This window comes from Argopecten irradians, chromosome 10 (assembly GCF_041381155.1).
Source record: "Argopecten irradians isolate NY chromosome 10, Ai_NY, whole genome shotgun sequence".
Lineage (NCBI taxonomy): Eukaryota > Metazoa > Mollusca > Bivalvia > Pectinida > Pectinidae > Argopecten > Argopecten irradians.
In genome coordinates this window covers 41489176-41514053 of record NC_091143.1, presented here as the reverse complement: position 1 = coordinate 41514053, position 24878 = coordinate 41489176, and the positions used below count along the sequence as shown (strand labels likewise).

At 33.8% G+C, this 24878-nt stretch overlaps 1 protein-coding gene across 1 annotated transcript in view; it reads left to right on the top strand.

Moving 5' to 3' along the window:
- The window catches only part of LOC138332711 (muscle M-line assembly protein unc-89-like), a 40232-nt gene extending 17159 nt beyond the window's left edge, over positions 1-23073 (top strand). The window contains exons 3-6 of the mRNA XM_069280702.1: positions 13260-14483; positions 15447-15546; positions 16044-16163; positions 17111-23073. Coding sequence (XP_069136803.1) covers positions 13260-14483; positions 15447-15546; positions 16044-16163; positions 17111-17303 — 1637 coding nt within the window. The 3' untranslated portion in view covers positions 17304-23073. The remainder of the gene's footprint in view (positions 1-13259; positions 14484-15446; positions 15547-16043; positions 16164-17110) is intronic.
- The last annotated feature ends 1805 nt before the right edge of the window (positions 23074-24878 follow it).

Genomic DNA, 24878 nt, shown 5'->3' with positions numbered 1-24878 from the left:
ATCGATTGTCAATTATTAGTGCTATAAAATGCAAATGTAACCTACATGTTGCTTGATATAAAATGTACAAGAATATTTCAAATGAAGGCAAACATGAATATAAAGTTGAACCAAACACTTTTTGTACCATATATGGCTTCATAGTCATGTATTTTATACTTCTTATTAGAATTCAAATACAGTTTACTATGTTAGAAATTGGACTAAGGGAAATAACTCTTATAGACTTAATGATATTTATGATGTTGGTTTGCAAAGATTGTAAATATGTTTCCTAAAATAGTATGTAATTATTTTTAGAATGTAGTAGTTTCCCTTTCTCTGTTAAATTTTTTCATAAGTCATTACAATAAAGAAAAATGGTAAACTCAAAGTATTGCATCCATATCACACATTTATATTCATTCTTTTTGCATGTAAATCATTTTTGTTCATATATTGATATATAATGGCATATTATGCTATAAATTATTTCTAAAATATTTAGATGTTATTGAAAAGTATGAGATTGAAATCTTAAGAATATTATGGACGCATTTTATTATGAAAGTAATCTCAAGCGAGTGCCTGGTATATATCATTGAGTTATCTCCCCTTCGACTAGCACTTTTCCAGAATTGTATTGATCTGATCTGTTTAATTTCTAAAATATATAATATATGCTAGCGCAAATTTCTAGATATAAAAGGGTATTGTATCTTGTTATCCATAAACTTATAAATATATGGCTAATCTTATTTTGCAGAAAATTGCTGTGATACTGATGTTTTTCTGTACTTACAACTAGGGTTATTAAATTATGATCGAGCCAGATTTTGGAGGTAAATGGAATTCAGAATGAAAACAAAATCTATGTGTGCCTTTGGTCACTATAGATATATAAGTAGCAATTTCTAAAATAGGTTTCTTATACACAATTGGAATCTACAGGTTTAATGCTAAATGAAGAATGACCAATCTTCACCACTCTGTCACTCAAAATGGAGGGCTTAAGTGTTAGAATGTCAGACATTTTAACCATTCAGCCATTGCTACAAGGTGGAGAGCTACTGCTAGAATTGAAACAGAAATCAGTCTGCCACTATAAATAATGATCAAGAGGTGGAGGGCTAGTGGTAGGATGTCAGATACCTTAACCACTCAGCCACCATGATCAAGAGGTGGAGGGCTAGTGGTAGAATGTCAGATACCTTATCCACTCAGCCGCCATGATCAAGAGGTGGAGGGCTAGTGGTAGAATGTCAGACACCTTAACCACTCAGCCACTGTGACCTAGAGGTAGAGGACTAGTGGTAGAAAGTCAGACACCTGAACCACTCAGCCACTGTGACCCAGAGGTAGAGGACTAGTGGTAGAATGTCAGACACCTTCACCACTCAGCCACTGTGACCTAGAGGTGGAGGACTAGTGGTAGAATGTCAGACACCTTAACCACTCAGCCACTGTGACCTAGAGGTAGAGGACTAGTGGTAGAATGTCAGACACCTTCACCACTCAGCCACCACATCCTAGAGGTAGAGGGCTAGTGGTAGAATGTCAGACACCTTAACCACTCAGCCACCATGACCCAGAGGTGGAGGACTAGTGGTAGAATGTCAGACACCTTAACCACTCAGCCGCCACAACCTAGATGTGGAGGGCTAGTGGTAGAATGTCAGACACATTAACCACTCAGCCACTGTGACCCAGAGGTGGAAGGCTAATAGTAGAATGTCAGACACCTTCACCACTCAGCCACCATGACCCAGAGGTAGAGTGCTAGTGGTAGAATGCAGACACCTTAACCAATCAGCCACCATGGACCAGATATGGAGATTTAGTGTTAGAATGTCAGACACCTTAACCACTCAGCCACCATGACCTAGAGGTGGCGGCTATATTGGTAGAGATATCAGACATCTTTTTATCAGTTGCCCAAGTACAGTGGCTGCAGTGTATTGCCCGAGTACAGCTGGTATAGTGTAAATTATGGTATTTGAAACAGAATTTTAGTAGAACTATTTCTGTGTGTGGTCTATAAGTACAGCAGTCAGGATTTCGCTGTGGATCATATATATAATCCTATGTAAAGGAAAGAAATGATCAGAAACATTATAAAAGTACTTGACAAAGAAACAAAAAACCTTGCTTTATTTCCCCTTCTATTACAGAAAACAACATTGTTCCGGTAGAGAATGCTACAGTTTATCGGGGAACATGCATTCTTGCATAAATTGTGAGTGATTATTTAGTTACACGGTCCATTGACCACGGTGGTTTTTACCCACCTATTGACACGCGTCTATTGTTAGGATATTCACCAGAAGCACATACTCAAGCTAATTATCGTTATCAGAATTTTGATTGGTCCTATTAGATTTTTCACTTATCTCCACCAAACATGAAGCCCACGTGTGAATCTGTTTAGAGTGTTTTTGGCTCTGTATCCAGACCAGTTGTTGGGACCATCTTATCACTAAACATGTGTGTTAGTATACACAGAACGGGCCATTAAAATCACACGGAGAGCTACACGCTCAGGTAAGGATGCATGTTCTGATGTAGACTGATTCAATGTTTTGAAAATTTAAATGTTCCTCTATAAAATTGATTCAAAATGATTCAAAGAGTAATTCATGTATGGAAACTGCCTTTGTCAGATACATAGATACATGTTATTTTAAATTTTATTTGTTCAACTTTGTTCATTTATATCAGATGCACAATTTGATTGTTTTATGATAAAAGTTCTTAACACATTTTTTAGCACTTTGTGTTTTCAGATTTCATGTTCAGTTTTCACTTTAAGATGGTTGCTTTCAATATTCCTTAGATGTTAGCGGGGCCATGGTGGCTAAGTGGTTAAGGTGTTTCAGCGTGTGTTTCCACTAACCGATGGGTTGGTAGTTTGAAACCCATATTATAAGGGTCAAGGGTTTCATTATCTTTCATGAGAGGCGGAACAATTGCAATGTCAGGGGGTATTTTTCAATAATATATCTGTATGCTATCTAATGTAATTTAGCTCAAATCAGATGGTACTACATGTACACCCAGGTTTAACTGTTAAAGGTACTGGATACCACCCCTGAAGGATAGTTCCCTGAGTGAGAAGCTTACTGTAAGCCAGTGACTTTTTTATGTTTTCTCTTCTCTTAACTCACTTCTTCTTCCTTGCATCTTCCTTGACACCACCTCACATTTGGTATTCAGTTCAGCATTTGTTTGCCTCTGTGAGGAAGACTTTGGATTCTGTCCCCTGGCGGAGACACCCCATAGTCTTTGAAAGTGTTATCGTTTGTGCTCCTGCATAGAAACAGAAAGTGAGCAGGACAACTAGTTTTCCTGTTGTCAGTATGATGTGACTGCATGGGTAGAATGGGCTTGTTTTGTGTCTTTGACGGTATGCTTCAGTGAGATCGCACTATAATGATGGTGAGAGTTATACCAGGAAACACAACACAAATATACCGCAGCCTCCCAAAACATACAAACATTCACACCGCAACACAGATATACTGCAGCCTCTCAAAGCATACAAACATTCACACACAGCAACACATTGTACACATGGCAGCTAGGCCATCTGCCATCTTTAAAACCTTGGCTGTTTATCGGGCATTAACAGAAACTCAATAAACCAAACCAAATATCTCCAGGGATTGGCTTTGTTTCAATTCATACATCTTGGGGACCGTAGTGGCTGAGTGGTTAAGATGTCACAACATATTACCACAAGCCCTCCTCCTTGGATGCCCATGCAAGTTTGAATCTGTTCGAGTGGGGCAGTTGCCAGGTACTGACTGCTGGTCAGTGTATTTTTTTTCAAGATAGTAAGAATTTCCTCTACTGACAAACCTGGCACATCCTTACATGATCGGGGTGTACGTCTGTTAATTAATAGGATGTTAAACTAATAAAACAAAACCGATCAACTTATAACATATAATATAACCAGTGTCAGGTCCCTATTTATGCCTTCCTGTTAGTAACATGTATACCAAACAGAATATGCCTCATAATATCATGTAGATATCGAAATTGTAGTTATGTTTTAATAAAAAAGACCCAAAACTTTGCAAATATTTTTTTTCTTCCTATTCTCGACTCCAAACAGATTAAAAATCATCATGTATGTGAGTTTATACATGTAGGCCAGGTGATCAGGAAGACTTCATATAACTTGTCCAATTACCATTTTGGCTTCTGAAAATTCCAAAGTGACGTTTTGCTTTCTACAACATCAAAGGATGTTGAAATTTAATATAGTTGAATGTCAATTATAAAAGAAAAATAGCTGATGTGGTAGAATCAACATTATAAGTTTGTACTTTTTCTTCAGCTAATGAAAACAAACATTGGTTTGGGTAACAGATTCATGACCTTGGAATATATTTTATGATTAGAATTTGCTGGCGTTAACTTAATACCATATTCGTTGTAATTAGCCTCCCTTCCACTCAAGTGTCCCTCCACTCTTTTGGAAAAAAAGTTGAAGTCCCATCCCATGGATTAAATGATGATTTACTGCTTGTGATGCTTATAACATCAGCATTGTATTCCATCTATTATGGCCTGGTTGAGAGGGCACTATTGCCTCATAGTATTGTCGAGGGATGGAATAGTGCCCGAGCCGAATAGGGCACTATCCCATCACGAGACTATACTATGAGGCAATAGTGCCCTCTCAAACAGGTACATCACCCTCACATGAGACCCGTTTTCATGTCATCGTAACAGAATCACGTCAAGCCAGACATGAAGCGACACCTTGCAACGCTATCTTCATTTCCACATCACGTTGTTACATTAAAAGTGCAAGATATGAATTGTCTTAGAAATCTGTATTTCTTTAAAACGGGATTCAGCTTCATGAAGATTAAAAGTAGATCAGTAGAACACGAGTGCTCTGTAGAAAAGCAACATTTGCTCCCATCCCCGCACACAACAGCCTGTCCGCCATCTTGACGTCTCGGTCGAAGCGCAACGTTATAATGATATCAATTAGTGATGACGTCGCAATACATTCACGTTCAATATCCCGCCACTTCAATAGTGCCCGCCTGCCCGGGCACTATTGCAAAATACTACCCATTTGTGTAGCCAATCAGAATCCTGTATTCTGTCACGTGATGTACTAATACATAAAATGGTGAGTCTTTTACATGGGAAAGAAGGCATATACATGTTTATAAAATTTTGACATACTAATATGCCATGAGTACAGAAAGAGTTAAATATGTCAAACTTTTTTGAGTTTTTCATCCACAAACATACATTTTGGTTCTTTAATACTGAGCTCCCCTTTTGTTACAAATTTTAAGTGCCTGAACTGGGTGCTAATTACGGCGAATACAGTATAACTATCACAGCCTTTGTTAGCCTAATGGAATGTCCATTCATATCATCTTCATGTATCTGTAAAGCAATTTATATTTGATGAGACTAAATGCTTTATGTAAATGTCTAATTAATTTGTGCAATTATTTATTTCTAAAATTCACTGTCATCTTTTAAGTGGAATCTGATTTAAACTTGGTAGTAGGTGCAGAAAAAGTGTTATTAAGAATTTTATGTCTGATGTAAGTGATAATGCAAGTTGCAAGAATACAATAAGAGAAATAAAAGGTGCATCAACATAATGTGATATTAAGCAGAATGTGACATTAACAGACATGATAATAAGTGGCTTCCACATGCACTGTATCAATATTAATAGGATAACAAGATACAATGTTGATATCAATTCCATACATGTTTATTAGATATTGAAAGTTTAAAGAAGGGTGATAAATTTTTATGAAATTTTTTTACACACAAACTAGTTGCTTTACAATATATACTTTAAGGCCACAGTATAACCATAATATTTAAGATAATAAAAAGTCCAAATACTTTATTTAAAGAATCTACTATAGCTATACTAGCACATTTCATGATTTTCATTCGAATCTACAGCACTGATCCAAAGTCTATTTTTTTCTGATTTTACTATTAGCTAAAATTATTCTGTTGCTAGGGGCAATGTTCAAATGTATGTATAACTCAACTTCACAGTAATGCGATGTGACGTTCAATATAGATTTTTGTCTGAAGTGGTGTGGCATCGATTCAGGCAACCCTTTCGTAGTTTTGTAAGCTAAGCTTTCTATGTTTATTGGAAGAAAAGTAATTTTTATCATGTTGTGGCAGCTGATCTGAGAAACCTTATTCCTTCTGCTTAAAAGGCTGCGGCATAAGTGTCAATCTTAATGTGAAAATCTTGGTTATCCATGCGTTTTAATGGTTAGATTTTTTGCTGTTTTTCAAGCCCTGTGGTCTGCAATGTGTAGAGGGTTTGTAATACCATGTTAATCGACTGATTGATGAAGTGTAGTTTCTCCATCTGATGGTCTTAATCCATGTTGATTTCGATGTTACGTTATTTGAGAATGATGGTATTTGGATGCGGTTCGATCCTTCGAGACCGATTCCAGATGATGTGTGCTTAGTCATCCTAGTCTGTTGTGAATCGGAATCATATTTGTCGTTTAATAAGGTTCTAGAATCGACAGATCAATGGCCGATATAGAATATACTGGGACTGGCAAGAAACTGTTGATTATCTGATATATATGGGTAACAATGCTAACAACAGCAGTATAAGGTTGAAAATTTAGATGTTACATAATGTGTAGTGTTGATGAGGGTAGCTTTGCTGTACATGTATATATATATACTGGGTTCTAGCTATAGGCCTTCATAGTGAATGAATGGCCTGAGTGATCTAGAGCGTTAACTATCATTGATGTTCTTACTGAGGAATTCATTCCGTTATCATCTATAGGGTTTGTATCACTTGTTTTTCACAGTTTTATATAAACAATATAATCTATTGGTTATGTTTTAGCAGAATTATAAATTAATAATCTCTTTGATGTACATGATCTGTATTGACATATTTTATTTCTTGTTCATGCATGCCTCATCTTCAGCTGATTATTTGTAAATAATAAGGCAGAAAAAGTCAATGATTTTACAGATTTATATAATTTACATTATTATTTGTTCTAATGTTGATTCATTGTGGTGATTAAATTATAAATAACTTTTGTCATAAAACAAACTTAATAGGGGATTTCCTGGATTTAATACTCACAAGCTAGTGGATTTGTCATTGATAGATATCATCAGTTGAATAGTGTGTATCAATTTTTTTGAAATACAATGTATGAACTATACACGAGAAAATTAAATTTTAGCAGTTTTGAATTTATTATAAAATTCTGACTATCACAGTATATTTAATTCAACCATTTTTCAAAATTTCACGGATCAAATATCTGCGCTTGTAGGAATATGGCACATAATTGCGAAAATACTAACCAAATTAACTTAAATTAATATTTCAGACGGATCACTAGAAATATGCTATAGAAACAGTAAAAAAACATTTCCAATGTTTTGGCCATTTTGACTTCTTGGTATTCATATTGAAAATCCACAAAGGGGAGATAATCTAATAACCTAATGCTATATCTTTTGAGATACTCTCAAATTGATATCAAATGATATAAAAACAATTTAATATAAAAACCAATAAGAAAATGATTAACTCTGCTAAACTTAAAAGGCTATGTTTTGTGATAATGATATTTGTTGGAATTGCCACTGAAGAATATAAATGGAAAGATTTTGTTTTAAAGCTATTTGTGTATTTGCTTTGTATATAAATCAGATATTGAAGTAAATCAAGATCTTTTGATATGCTAGAAACACCTCACACCTGCAGATGCAGCTATTTATATAAACCACAAGTGTTGTATCAACATGTCCATGCAATTCCTTGCATATAACTTGTGTACATATGTATATATACACACCATCACATCTGCAATACATGCTTTCTGCTCAGTGTAAGATATTTATCTCCCAACAACATCCATTCAGTGAAAATAAAAATTGCTCCAGAAGATATTCGTATCTTTTTAAAATTGATTAAATTAAATATCTGACTGCTCATACTGCGCACAGAGGATCACATTATGCTAGCAACAGGTACTTAAATTCACATTTAAGTTCAAATTGCGTCATGGTAGTCAGCTCTTGTGAATGTATTTATACATAATAGACCACCAAAAAATGATAATTGTGAAATCTCACTGGCACGAATGTATACCAAAGTATACACTTAGAGTTATACATTCTTGATGAGTTATTAGGGTGTTTACCCCTGAAGACATATTTAGGCTCATCTAAATAAAGACTAAACCAGTCCATCATAAAATTCCAGGGGTGAATGCATGTGTTAAAAATTAAATTTGATGTATACATATTCATGTCTTGGTTTAAAACTTAGGTTACAGAATTTGAAACAATAATAATACAGACGCAAAGATTGGCTATGACAGTACTGGGCTGTACAATCTAAAATGTTAATGGACTTTGGTAGTGATAATTACTTCCACAGTAATTACTGTATTCTTTGGTCTATTTTTTTTTAATTTTTTTTTTTAATTTTTGCATCCTATTAGTAACATGGGAAATTAAGGAAAGGTTTTCAAGGTGTAAGAAAGTCGGATTACATACACTTACTTGTATAATACTTAAAGCATCCAATATAAGAGTGTTAGTTCTCCATGTCTGTTAATTGTTATATGACTGTGAATTTTGCTGTTTTCTGATTTTAGCCTCGTGGAATATCACCTTTCTCAGGTTTAACAACTCCTTGTATTAACCTCCTAAAAGTCAATATTTGTATATTGTTAGCTGGAAACCAAGGGGTATATAGAAGGCTAGCTAGCTGACTAGTGGTAGAATGTCAGACACCTATACCACTCAGCCACCATGGCTCAGAAGTTGAGGACTAGTGGTAGAATGTCTGACATCTTAACTAAGTCAGCAACTATGACCCAGAGATAACGGACTACTGGTAGCTATTAGCTATTTAGTGTTAGAATTTCGCACATCTTGACCATTTTTTGGCTGTAACTGTAATTTTGGCACGATCATTATGACCAAATATTATTATGTATTTTAGGTAGCATATCACAGAGTTATCTCCTCATGTGTGAAGATATTTATTTTTATGTCATATGTGTTTTTGAACTTAAATATTTTATTTTTTCTAACCATCAAGGGCAGATAATTCTGTATCAGCAAAGAAAGTGTTTTAACTCATTCACCCCTGAAATGTCATAATGGACTGTTCCAGTCATGCAATGATTTAGGAGAATATATATATACATTATATGAACAGGAATAGAGCCTTGGTGTGTGGCATAGATGTATTTTGGACTTTATAGTGCGATATCACTGAAACATACTGTCAAAGATATCAAGCTAAGCAGGCCACGTCTCTTCCTAAGACACTATATATAGTATTTACCAGTCTATATGATAAAAAACCGACGACTTGGCACAATCAATGGTAGTCCTAGAACATGTTACAATAGGACCTGAACATTTTGGAAATTTTCTCAATTAAATTCAACTTTTGGAATGATACAACACTTACCTTACCTATAATATTGAACTCTTTGAACTTCCTAATACATCTTGGGGATCTGTCACCATGCATCCATCTCCATGCTTCCTGGTCGTGAATTCTCGCCTACTGAAAATCATCATGTTTGAGCGATTTTATCGGAGGATGCTTTGTATAAAGATTGCGATCTTTTTGCAAGCTAAATTGCACACAGGATAATGTATAATGTTAATTCAACCAGATGACAGGTAGATAGCACACTTGTTGTATCAGATACCAAGTTCATATCTCCTGTGTCATTTTGCAGTTTATGACACACATAGACTCCAAATTTTTATCCCGAATATCTCAATGTACAAATAAGGAAGAAGAAAATCTGTCCTTTTAACGGTTGAGATAGTGTACATGTCTACACAAGCTGAAATGTTTTTATAGTCACAATCCACTGACGACGTCGGAATCACTCGGTGTGACACAAAACATACGTGACCCAGTGTATATGCATGTAGATGAGAGATTTACGGTAAATTCATGCTAATATTATGACTAATTGTGAAACACTTTGATAGTGTAGGCTTATATATATATATACACTATATAGTACATATACAATGTACTTGGTCCTGTCCGGAGGCCCACTGTAGTCCTATAGTTCAGGAGAAACTATCCAGCTGGTTCACTCAAGTACTTGATACAAGAGGGTTAAATTCTTGTTTATAACAAGGAGTGAGTTTAGTACTTAGCCGGTAGGTGTCCTGAATAGTCTGCTTTGTGAGGACAGAGGACTTAAGTCCATAAGAATAGCCATTGTCGGACACTGGTCTTCACTACTGGACATAGTGATTAACAATTGTCGTGTCCAGGTCCATGGAAAATTACGATTCTTCTTTTTATTTGATTTGGATGTAAGTATATAATATTTACTCATTATATGTGATATTCTAAAATGAATCTGTTGTAAATGTCAACAAAAATTGAATTTGGCCATTACTGTGAAAATAAGTGCCATTCTGTATGTTGTAAACTTCCTCAGTCTATATTTGCTATTGTGTAAGCTTAAAGTCTCAATCTATCCCATGTGTATCTGTTTATAATGACCTTGCCAACATTCCTATAAGGAAGTTTTTTACCCTGAAATTTGACAACTTAAAGATTGAGAATCTTTCAAACATGACAGTTTTATAATAGTTCACAAATAAATGTGCTAGAGAATATTTTAACTCTAATTTGGTCATGGACAAAACGCTGTAAGTATAGTACATATTTGGGATTATAAATTGAAGGGTTTTGTCAAATTAGTTCTAAAAAGGAAGTTCAGTATTTAATCTATTAAGGAAAGCGATATCATTCATGTGTGTTCAGTGTATACATGCTCAATATTGAAAAGGGAAGTTAATTGTTCATGATCATAGCCAGTGTTCTTAGCAGACTATATAAGGAGCAGCATGTTTCATGTTCAGTGTATCAAATGAACAAAAAACGTTCAATTTAGGCTGAAATAGCGACAGCTGTTAATGCATCAACATTTATAGGAAGTCATTTTTATTTCATGTTGAAATTGACAATCAGGTATGATAAAAATAATTTTATGATAATAATGTTTCAGCATATGTCTCATGTTCATTGTATCAAATAAACAAAAAACATGTTAAATTTTGGCTTGAGGACAGTTGTTTATTATCATCAATTATTGGATGTTCATGTTGAATATTTGACTACATTGTATGGGTAAAATATTCAGACTTATGTTTCCAGCATGTTTCATGTTCATTGTATCAAATGCACAGACAACATGTTCGACTAAAATGGGGACTGCATGATCATGTTTATGCATCAATATTTATGTTGCTTTTGTTCATGATTCAAAAATTTGAAGTATTTATGTACATACGGCAATGTTTCGTGAAGATACCAAGGGAAATACCTTTAAGATTTTGTAAATGAAATTTTACTCTCAGAGGAAAAACTGTTCATATTCAATTTGTGCCAACAGATTCTGATGGTGATTTGTTCTGACAATTTCGAAAATGTTTGCCCAAAACAGTTCATACATGTTTGATAATTCTGTTACATCATTGACGTTACATAGCTCTGCCTTTGTGCCAAAGAGGAAAAAGTATAATTTTTCTAGCCGTGCATGTACATGTACTTTTGATTTAAAAAGGTATCTATCTTAAAATGTTTAGATCTTTGATTATAGTATTAAGTAAATTACTGTACAATTTCTGTTATTATGATATGCTATTAATTAAGGTATTGTATGTAAGTACAACCTCAAGTTATAAGTTTTGTATTGCATCTATCAAAATTGCATTCAGTTAAAAACTATTACTCTTAAGTGAAAGCGTATTGAGAAGCAATGCTACGAAAGGATCAAGGGCTAAAAAAAAATGATAATATTTACGGTATAAATTATTTAATGATTGGAATGTAATGACTTGTATTAATAGGAAAATATTAGGATATTACATTATACACATTTGATACACACAATATATAAACTATCCTCTGTTCATATCTGTGATGGTTTTAGACAATTATAAACTGACAAATGAGCTAGATTTTAAACTTAAGGTTGTGCATCCTGGTTGTCAAAGTTGACCTCATATCGCAGGGGTCAATTACATATTTAAATCATTCACCCCTGAAACTTCATAATGAACTGTTCCAGCTTTGGTTTTGGGAGATTTCAAATATGTTTTCAGGGGTGAATGAGTTAAAAGAGAAAAGTTATGAACTGAAAATATGAAGTGCATTTTGAGTGCACCAGTTCTAAGTCATCTAATTCTCAGAATGGGATCATATGCTGTGTCATATTTCAGATACAAAACTTGTCTTTATTTGTACATCTTAATGAAAAAAATCTTGATTATGAATAAGAGAAATTTGAGTATCGTGATGTAAGTTGACTATGCTTTGTATCTTGATGTTGTTAAGTGGCTATATATGTTACTGCTGAAGACTCAGCCACAAGTGGACAATTGACATTAACCATCACAAGGTTTATCATGTGATAAATATACTGTATATATTATAAGTAGATAATTCATAAAACAAATTAGACTTTAGAGCAACATGTGGATGTGTACCGTTAGTTTTTAAGTGGATATAGATACATGATACTGAGTGATATTGCATGTCATCATATCGTCCCTTGATATAAAACAACCATTCTTTACACGATACTTTTAAAAATATATTGTTTACATATTCACTACAAACCCACTATATAACCTTACCAAGCAGATTTGGCATTCATCAGTCTATTAACTGCCATCTGCTTATTATGACATCATTATCATTGTGACATCACAATTGTTGTGTGGGAGCGATCACAGAAGATGGCTCTTCAAATAGCTGTTCCATCTTTGACAATTCTTTATTCGCTATAGATGCCAAATCTCTTGAGATTTCATCATAAGATTATCATAAAATGTAAATATAAGCATTTTACCGGCTTCAGTTTGCAATTATGGGAGTATGAATGCCAACTGGATAGCGTCAAATTTAACATGGAACACTAGCACACTTCATTAAATTTGTTGCTGTCCAGTTTGCATTCATACAGTTGATAGAAGGATTCAATCGAAATTCTTCTAAATATTGGTTAAAGTGAAATGTTCCTAAATATAAGGGTATTTAGTGCTTTCTTTGATTTCTCATTCCTTTGTTTTTATCTCATCTTTTGTGAATTTTAGGGACTACGGCCTTTTTCCAGTGTCATTTATTATAACCAGTATGTACTTGTAAAGATACAAGATTGAAATATTATTGTTTTCGCACATGAATTAATATTCTGTATTTGTTTTTCCAGCAAGAAGTGACCAGAAAAAGACCACTCAGAAACTGAGACATTCCGCACCAGCCAAAGGAAGCCAGGACGACTTGTACGAACTTGCTCAGCCTGTCCAAGATACAGGAAGTTCTCCATCAAAGGGGAATAATTCTTCTGTAAATACCAAAAAAGTGCCACTCCATCGAACACAGTCCGAAGTAGTTACTTACGACCATGTGCCAAATATAGCTGGGACAAGTTTTGATTCGGGTGTAGAGACTGGTGCCGAGACTGGATGTGAAATTCAGGAATCCGAATTAGAGGAACAGGATGATTATGATCATTTGAGTACGTGGAAAGGAGAAAGCAACCCATCTAGTCCACGGAAGTCCGCTGATTACACAAAAAGTCAAACTTTAGTAGTCGGACAAAAACCTGATAGTCCCAAAATGAACACCGTGTCTAGTGCTTATTCTCCTGGAGGTACCGCAATGGCTGCGTCTCCGAAGCAACCTGCCGGACGGGTAGAAGAAGTATACGCAGGTGCCTACGAGGAACCTTGGGATTCTAAAAGAAGCCAGCAACAGTTTTCTAACATAGTTGGAAAAGCAGAGAGCAAATATCCTGATAGTAATGATGACAGCATTATTCCAGGAGTAGTTTTACGACCTAAAAAACAAAAGCCGTTCGAGGCAGCTGTGTACGAAGATGCTTGGGATACAGAGGAAAAACAGAAACAATTTGAGGACAAAGTGAAAGAAGCTCAAAGAAAACAAAGTGGTGGCGCTGTTCAGCCACAAAAATCTAATGATAACGCTTCAGCGGCAACTTATGATGAGCCGTGGACAGACTGTTTGAGGAAGTCACATCCACCAAAATCGTTACCTGGGCAACCAAAGGTGAGAGTGTCATCCTCTAACCCCACTCAGCGTCCACCACAAGCGTTGCCACCAATGAATAATCCCGCTCATAGGCCCCCACAAAATCTGCCTGGATCTTCAAGTGCGTCTGATTCTATGGAAGCTGAAAGTAATACATATGAATCCCCTTGGGATACAAAGAAAAAGGAACAAGAATTTGAGGACAAAGTGAGCAGGTTAAAACACGGGAGTCCTGTGAATCAGAGAACAGTTGTAGACACGCCCCCATTGTCCCCAGGGTCTCCCCCCAACTTTTACCCTCCCCCACCCCCCACGTCACAGATGTACGAGGAGGCCTGGGATACCAAACGACCTTCACACCTCCTTGCCAAAGCTCAACCAGGTAAGTCAATCATTATAAATCATAACTTTAAATGTATATTTGTTTTATTTTAATACAAAGTCCTTTATATAAAGCTTAATGTATCTAAGTTGTATTCATATATCGACTGTATACATGTACTCACATTTGGTAAAGTTCAGTGCTTAAATATGAATTATACTGATGTAAACCTTCATCTACAAAGGGGAAAAAAGAAAAGATTCCTCAAATGTTCTTAATTATTAGAGTGATTCAATGTGAATGTACAGTACTTTAAATCTGTGGATGTTTTTTTTTTGTTTTTTGTTAAATAATATTAACAATCATACATGTTTCCTATTTAAATTCCGTAATCAAAACAAATCCCGCTTAATTTTGATGTTTGTATCAGGACGCCTGATCATGAGCTTGCATGATTAATTGAAACAGCTAGGAAATATTGATTTTTATTTCATTCATTCTTACAAATAAAAATAAATGCTTCTGGTTGAAAATAATGCATATTGGACATATACCTGTATATGTGGTATTTTTTTTACTGTTGTAATATGTTAATGAATACGTGTATATCTTATTATTCTTAAAAATAAAATAAGTTTTAGATATTTTTCATTACCCTGTGTAATGGAAGCTTCAGTGATTTCAAATACCAGGAAGTTTAACCTATCTTTGTACTTCCTGATTGGATACAATACAGGTATGGGCGATGTTTGGCGATTCAATCGAAAAATCAATCAAATCCGTATTGATCAACTATCAAGTTATATCACGGGTAACATTGGAATTTTCCTTCATATATCAAATTGTGCAAATGAAACCAGGCATGTTAAATAATGTTAATATTTTTTGCGCATACAGTTGCTTATTCATCGAACGTAATACCTATTTACATAAATGATGTCCTATATATTACTTCTTTGTTGTGATTTCTCTCCCTGGTAGTATGATTTATGTACTTGACTAAATTAGCTTTCCCTGTGACAGAAGTACCGAGAAGTTCTCAGAGCCAGAACAGAATGTCGGACGGTCTGGGACGGGAACGAGCAGAACCAATAGATTCTGGCCTTCCATTGGATATTCAAAAGTAAGATGATTGAAATTAGTAACGTTATCATGGGTATTTTCTTAAGGATTTAATTTGTAATTGGTAATTTTGACAAACTTTTCAAATGTAAAGCTTGAGGTCATATTACTGGCATTAATGGAGATCTGGTCCAGAGGGTTTTTCAGACTTCAAGAACCCCTCCTTGGGCCCCATTTTACCACTATGAACTTTCTTTAAAAATCACATTTTTCTCAACTTTTACTCTCTTGGAAACTCCTTTTGGGAGTTTGGAATTCCGCAAAGATAGTTGACTGATTAAATGTCACTGCTATGAAACGGATGCATACGTTAGTAGATTTGATATTCCATGTCTGTCCTCACTAAATATGGATGTTGTTTATGCAGACACATTTATGGACTTATTTTTTACTGCTTACCCCCTGTCATTCCATAATGAGCTATCCCAACATTTGAATAAGAATTATTCTATTTTGTCTTTAGGGGTGTTTGAGTTACATATCTTATGTCCTTGTCAGGTTTTACCACGGTGGGATCACAAGGAAAGAGGCAGAAGAGCTGATGAGGATACACAAGGAAGGCAGCTACTTGGTGCGGCGTAGTGAGACCCAGAAAAATGTATTTTCCCTGTCAATAAAGTAAGTCCATCCACACAATTTTATCTGTAAGATGTATATTTTAAAATAGTTATTACATATGTATATCAACAGAAAATTTCATACCGATTTGTACATTTAACTGAGAGGAGAGAATGTCAGAGTGACCAGACAGGGGTTTGAATCCAGGACTCCAGGCTATTCCAATAAAATCTGTTTGTATGGGGATTGTGATGGAGTCTGTTGACCATTTTTTCCTTTTCCAAAATCTTCTACTCAAGTGATATACATGTAAAACATGTACATTAAAAACCTTTACTGACATGTACTGATACTAACTTGGGTGTTTACTCTTCGATTGTGTGGTGCAGAATTTAACTGCCACCTGTGTACACCTAATGAAGTATTGGAATAAAATCACCTTTAAGATTCATGTGTAAATAATCTTTTAAAGTTTATGGTGCCCTAGTGTGTTTTATGGGGTCAAATATATCATCTATTGGTTTAGATAACAAAAGTTGTCTGAGGAAGTTTATACCTTAGTTACAGCTGCGCAAAGGTGTTCCATTTTGTTCCATAAAGAAGTAGGTCACTGTGACCTTTGTTTGAAACTTTGACCTTGAAAAAAAAGTTTGTTGAGGCTAAAAAAATCACCCCTTGAACTTTTCTGTTTTTTGTAGAGACTACAATTTTCATTATAGTGCAATGCCTCATGTAGCAAAATAAGGTTGCTGTGTCCTATATTTTGACATAGATTTGACCTAATGACCCACATTAGTGTCAGATTTCAACTTTACCCTATTTCTTAATTGCGTCTGGGATTCCAATGTTGGGTCCAGAGTTCACCTTAGAGTGAGTCTGCTGTGTATAGGCCTTTTATCTTTCTATTTTAGTCTTTAAATTACCTTCATATTATGCATTAATTGTTTGGGAGCTGAATTTTGATGTATTTTCTTGTTTTACAATTTTTGTTGATCTTTTTTTTTCAGAGGTATAAGGGGTATGCCAATGCACATCAGGATTGGTTTAAGCCAAGGAGAATATATATTGGGAGAGAACAGTCAACCATTCCCTACCGTCCCCGAAGTGATAGATTATTACACACGACACGAACTCCCGGTGCAGAACGCTGGTCGCCTACGACTCCTTTATCCAATCATGCGTAACAAGCATGCAAATTAAAGTGTGTCAAATTTGAAAAGCAATATGTATATCAAATGCAAAGACTTTTAAAGTGTGTACCTGGTATGTATATATATATAGAATACTATAATATACAAACATGTCTTTTGAAATGTACAAAGTACACCGAGTTTCTTACAAGATAATGTTTACCGGTATATTATATACAAGGAAGTACCTTTTACATCCTTTAACAACGTTCTTGTCTATGGCGACACTAACTGGTGCATATATTAACACTGTATGAAGATCCGAAGCACATAAAATAATAATTCATTGATTTGACTTCATATCAACTAATCAATGAGTTACTTTCTTTTGAACCTACTGATCAATATTTTTCTGTACTATTAATGAAATCAAGCAGATTTCTACTACCAATATATTTTTTTGTGTTATAACTGATATGAGGCAAACTGACCTTAAATTTGGCTATATACATGATAAGTGTTAAAAGGAGAGAAAAAAGATACATTGATTTAACCTAACCTAGCATACTTTTTCACCAACCATATTTATAACCATTTGAAAGTATGACATCCATTTTTTCATCTTTATATACAAAGTAATATGGCAGAAGATGGAACAATCTGACTTTTAAAAAAGAAAATATTTTATGGTTGAATTTGCATGCTGGTGAAAATTCTTTGAGGGACCATTTCTATAACCATGTGCAACTGAAACAAACTATTTTGTGATATATTTCCCTCATCTTTTGTATCACTGTTCTGTCATGAGACGGACTAAGACATTGTTAGATGCCTTTAATACCTAGCATTTACATATTCTAATGATAGGTTTTTAATTAGTTATTTATCGTTTAAAACGTGACAGCATTATGTCATACCAACCTCATAATTCACTCACCCCTTGACTCACATTTGAACTCTCCTTTTTCTAAATGTAGAGTAATCCATTATGAATTTATAGGGGGAAATTTCTTGTCATCTTGCCTAAAAAGAGCCTTGAAAGTGTTTTTCTATAAAATCTTTTGATCAAATTTGATGATTCTGTTTTACGGATCTTTTTAATTTTGATATTTCTGAATATCTTAGTTTCTTGGATTTTTGGAAGAATGTTGATTTAAGTCCTTTATATGATAACAAGCATGAATGTGATAATCAATACGTGTATCCAATGATAGAAATTGACAATCTCAATGTTGTCTTGTCTGGTCATGCAGATGTATACATCAGTGTAATTGATTTTCCCAGTAGTGTTTCAAGTGTAATATACATAATATGATGTATCAATGGTGTACAATGTCTGAACTGTATTGTGCTCAATCTGTTATCATGTAAACAGTTAAAACAATTGTCTATATAATATATATTCAAGTGTTGATTTTATTTCAGAATATTTTATTATCTCGGATGTTATGGCAATAGGGTTTCAGCAGCAAATCAAGTCTATTATGTATATAAAATAATTAAAATCAGAATGAAAGATAGATGATTATGCTATCAATACAAATTAATAATTATATAATTGTAAAATTGAATATAAAAATAATTTGTGTTCAAGCAAGTAAGAGTTATTCCCCTTTACCCCGTATCTCGATAATTTAAAAAAAAAATGTAAAAATAAAACAAATGGCAATATACGTAAACATTTCTTTGTTTCTAACTTGTAGCTTTAATAAAATTAAAAGTATGATGATTTTAAGATTATTTCAAATCTAATATTTGATAATTATTACAGAGTGTGAATATGCTGTACACTTTGATGTTTGTAATCAAAGAAAATCTACCAAAGAAAAAGCTTTATACAAAAAAACAAGTACTGGCATCAAGATTGTTATGTTAAGTATCTTGTAAAAAATATAACAAGATAAACTTGTTACATTTTCATTTGTTATGAAACATATCACTTGAAATGACCAATTAATTTTTTAGATGATTTAATTTCATTTTTTCATACCTAACATTTTTTCAGCCATTAATTTAGCAGTTTTGACTAAAATGACTTTACTATTCCTGTGCTTGACACATTTTGGCCACAATAAATTTTCATTATTTTATAATTAAATATTAAATGTTTAATGTTTGAAAATAATCGAAAATAAGTTAGTTGCCATTAGTTGGTGTATCATATGAAATTTATCATTGATATTCTGTGAACCCCAGTGATACAACAACAAATGTAAAAATCATGATGCAGAAATGGCGATACCTCTAATTAATTACCATCTGTATGAATAATGAAACTATCACAAAGTAATAGATATATAATAGTTTATCCATGTACATGTAACGCATAACGTATGATTATAGCTATTTCATTATAGAAACAAAAATTGTCTTAATTATTTTCATTCCTAAATATTACTTTTAAATATAACATGAGTTATATAGTGATGCTTTTAATTAAGAGAATTATCATATAAACAGATATTATCACTGGTAAAAATCCTATAATATGAAGCCCATGAAAATAAAAGGCTTATATGGTGTAATATATATAATATACCTTAAACAGTGTACAGACTAAGTACATGTAAACTAAAACTTCTATTACTTGTATACATATAATGTTTAAGTTGATAATACCTATATAACCAGCTATTACAGGATATTTCATTATCTACATGCATAAAATTTTTCTCTGATATGCTTGCCACTATGGACGAAAGATTTTCGCCCACTTTTAAAATCTTTTACACTTAATTTTTTTTCCAGAGACGACATGTTCTTGAGATTTTTTGCTGAGAATAAAATGTTTCGGTAGGAATATTGGTTAATAAAGAATATTAGAAAATTCTTTTTTTACAGCTGATAATTCAAAGCATGTGATTTTGTTTTCTTTTATCTGTTAAATGTATAAAATTTGCTGAAAGTTTTCTGAAATTGCAAAACACGTTTTTTTACTAACACTACACATGTTAATTGTCAATTATCTACGTAATAATTGAGCTCTACTTTATTTATGTGTATTTGCTGGTGCTAATCATTGTTTCCTAAGTTTCTAAGGTGCTGTCTATAGCTGAATGTTTAATTTCTGTGATAATTTAAAGCACTATTAATGAGTTTGCTATTAATTTAAAAAATTAAACTTTTGTCATTATTAGTACAATACCAGTCTTAAACTGCTTGGATTTAGTGTCTTGTATTGGTGTATTGATCTATAATCAACATTCAGGGTAATTTATATATCAGGTCCCCTTTAGTAACAGTTGTCAATGCCTTGTTTTTAGGTCACCAGACCATATAGGTCATGGTGAACTATTGCGATAGTCTTTTGTGCGTCGTGTGAAGTCCGTTAATATTTCCTTGTGAATGCGATAACTTCAGTAAATATTCACCAAGCTTAATGAAACTTTATATGTAGACTACCATTTGAAAGATCTCGGATGAGTTGAAAATCGGGTTGATTCAACTGTAAATTACGGAGTTATTGCCCTTTGCACTAATAATTATAATTGGACCTTGTGAATGCGGTAAATATGAACCGAGCTTAATGAAATTATGTGTGTAGACTAACATTGGAATGATCTCGGACAAATTCGAAAATCAGCTTGATTTGATTGTAATTTACAGAGTTATTGCCCTTTGCACTTATAATTATTATTGGACCCTGTAAACACAATAACTTTAGTAAATATGAACCAAACTTAATGAAGCTTTGTGTGTTAAGACTAATATTGGAACAATCTTGGACAAGTTTGAAAATCAGCTTGATTCGGAAGTAAATTATGATGTTATTGCCCTTTCCACTAATAATTATAATTGGGCATTGTGAACACAATAACTTGAGTAAATATAAGCACCAATCTTAATGAAACTTTATACGTAGACTAATAGTATATAGATCTTAAATGAGTTCGAAAATCAACCTGATTGGATTGTAACTTATGGAGTTATTGCTCTTTGCAATCATAATTATTGAACCTGGTAAACATGATAACTTGAGTGAATATAAACCGAGCTTAATAAAATTTTGCATAAAGACTAACATTAGAGATATCTCAGACGACTTTGAAAATCAGCTTGACTTGATGATAATTTACGGAGTTATTGCCCTTTGCTCTAATAATAATTATTGGACATTGTGAACGCGATAATTTTAGTAAGTATAAACGAAGCTTAATAAAACTTTGTGTGAAGACTAACATTAATTGGAACAATCTCGGACGAGATCGAAAATTAAATGATAACTTACGAAGTTATTGCCCTTTGCAATTCTAATTATTGAATCTAGTGACTAAAGACGCATTTGAACTCTGTAATTTCTATGAATTGAACAGTTCATTTGATAAATTTAGGAGTGAAGGAGTTAAAACATATGTTTTACTAATGATAGCTCAGACCAATTCATTTCTCAGTTACTCTATAAACACCAAACACCACATTGCACCCAGTGTATCTAGGTCTGTGAGTATATTGGCGATCACTATAAGCTCATTTACCCTTAAAATAAATGAACTCATCTGATTTATAGAAAAGAACAGTTTATTATGAAATATTAGGGGTGGATATACTTGTGAATGAGCTGAATATCGGAATTTAAGCCAGATAATTGATAAATCTGATGATGGTCATAGGTACACAAATAGATTTTATTTGTAGCTGGATACACAAATCAATCGAAGAAGAGGAAAGCTGGGACACTGGGACTTAGCACACATTTTCAACCAATGGTCAATATATATATATATATTATATTAAAGATGTGTGCCAAGTCCCTGTGAGCTGGGGAGCAGTATGATCAATATTGATCAGACCATAATCAGATTAATTCAGAATCTCCATAAATATTACATATACATACCACACACATCATGTCTTATTTGATATTCTAAAATGTCTTCCGCCTTTTGTAAGATTATTTTGTTTTGAAGAAAATAGGTTTATTTTATTACGAATGCATAGAAATCCAATGGATAAGCATTGCTGAAGAGGATGTAGGTAAGTATGATCAAACTGTTTATGAATTAATTAATTCACAGTGATTCAATTTTCTGATATATCTGAGAAACCTTGACCGCGGTATAATTTCAAACAATATTGCGACTAATAACTAATAGTCGACACCAGTACTTCTATTGTACCAACGAAATTGAGAGGGAAAATATGTGTTATCCAATATTTGTTGTTGATCTACATGTAGCTGTTGATATAAATTATTTTAGAGTGAAATGAGCATTTTCTGAAAAATCTGAAAATTTTCAAATCCTTATCCTGGTATAGTAACTAACAATATAGAAACGAAAGAGTGAATTTTTGAGACTTATTGCAGAGGGTCTACACTTTCGCTCTGAGAGAAGAATACATGTACATGTATGTGCAGTGAACGTTTAGTAGTGACTTGCAGGTAGTAGTTTCATAATAAGCTACTAGTAACATATACCAACTAATGCTGTTTTGATCAAAGTCCGTATGTTTCTGTATATATACTGTATCTTACACGCTTTGTCAAACCCTCATTAACAGTGTTATACAAGGTCATTACCCAGAATCCCTTTGTCAGAGTCCTTTAATCAGCCAAAATCCCTTCGATTATATATATATATATCCACTTGGCCTTTGTTACCAATTCACCATGGAGGTGGCCTTCATGTATACAGTTACGTATATATAGCTCTTGATCTGTTGACGTATTAAAAGCTATTAATCAGAATTCATATGTTATTTCTTATTATTGCCAATTAATTTGTTTGCTAGTTATATGTTTATTCCATTGTCAGAGCATTATTTGTTTAAATCAAATATTGTGAATATTACATGTATGTGAAGCATAGAAAGGAACAATAAATTCCTGCCATTTATACCGATTTGTGATTTGTCATTAATTTTTGATCATTATCGATTACCATATTGTTTGCCAATTTTGCGGGACAGATTCAATGTAGATTCAATTATCGCTGATATCTCAATTATCTTCAATTATCGATATCGTCACTATTGACAGATAGCGAAACCATAAAGATGGTCACCAAGTGTGGATTATTTGTCCTCTCAGATACGCATATCCGTCAAGTTTCCACCAATTAGTGGGAAACTCCCGAAAAGTCGCTCAAGAGAGAAAAAAAATTGCTACGTGAGTTATTAGTGATGCGAGAAGATTTAAGATTTAAAAGGTCATCCCAAACTACACACAGTATTTTTTCCTGTTATAATATCGCCTTACCCTAATCCGGTAAATTCCAGCAATAGCGGAACACAATAAGAATAGATACATACAGCTGTATGTATATTGTAATAGGCATGTACCTTCTCCAAATGACTCTAGCAACATGAATATATGGATGCCGCTGTCAAATCGAGACATTTTAATAGGAATTTTCAGTTGTCGCCAGTAAAATCTTATTGAAAATATATCGGAATACATAATGCCTTTCGAACCTTGCAATACTGAACGGCAATTTCAAGAGCATTCGTTGGCCTGTCTCTGAGAGAAGCATGAAAGCATTTCTCACTGCATTAGAAGTGTCATATAAATAGCTGGACATCTAAGAGATGTCTAAACGAGGATTTTACAATCGGTTACTTGTGTTACTACTCATAGGAAGACATGGATATCTAAATTGATTCATAATCGACTCTAAATTATACATTTCGGCATAAAGCACAGATTTGGAACAAGAGATGCAATTACACTGCTTCAGGAAAAAGATGAAATCAGATGTAGCTGGCGGAATATGTTCCATCATATACCAGAAGCTGGAATTCATAAACTGAATTCTACGAATTCGAGCAGATCAGCAGAAATAATTAATTAGAGGGCTAGACAACGGACTCCATTGTTTTTTGTCGGGGAACTCAATACATGTAAAACATGTGTATTACTTGTGTGTCCACCTTATTATTAAGTTTCATAAAATAAATGCATGATCTTGCGATTGAGAAAATCTTTACTTGTTTACGTGTGGCGAGAAAACTCCATTATGTAATGATACTAGACATAAATTATTGGTCACAGCACGACATTGATATTCTGTTATTTCAAGAAACTTAAAATCTGAATGTAGACACGAGTAACACACATAGCAACCTCGATATTCCAGGGGTTACTATCACTGGTATTATATATACTATGAAATAGTAAATCTGAAGGCATTCAGGAGTGCAAAAATACACTGACCAATCACAGACCAACAGAGACTTTCTTTGAAGGTTATATAGTGAGCGACGCCCAGCTTCAAAGCTGTACAGTGACCGCTCGTGTGGTTTGCTATGGAATGGTCATGGGTTGGATTATAAGACATGGAGTATCGATGATGCACACAAGGAGAGGAGGGGGTAGATGGGTGGGAATCACTTAGTATTAAAATACCAAAGACACACTTACCGACGCTAAGACAAACTCGTTGTACACAGCCATGATATCTGTAAATCTGAACTGAAAATAGAATGGTCTAAATTCACATGGAAATTACCTAATATTTAGGCCAATTTCATACGAAGAACATTTCAGGTCAAGTTCCTGACCAAAATTGACTTTTTGTTTTGCTCTTTTCAGGTATAACTTTGACTTGAACATTTTCAACTGAAGTTAACTGAACTAATTGTGCTTTTGTAACACACAGTACTAGTAGGTAGATATGTTAACATACATCATGGACAATAGTTTTGTGTT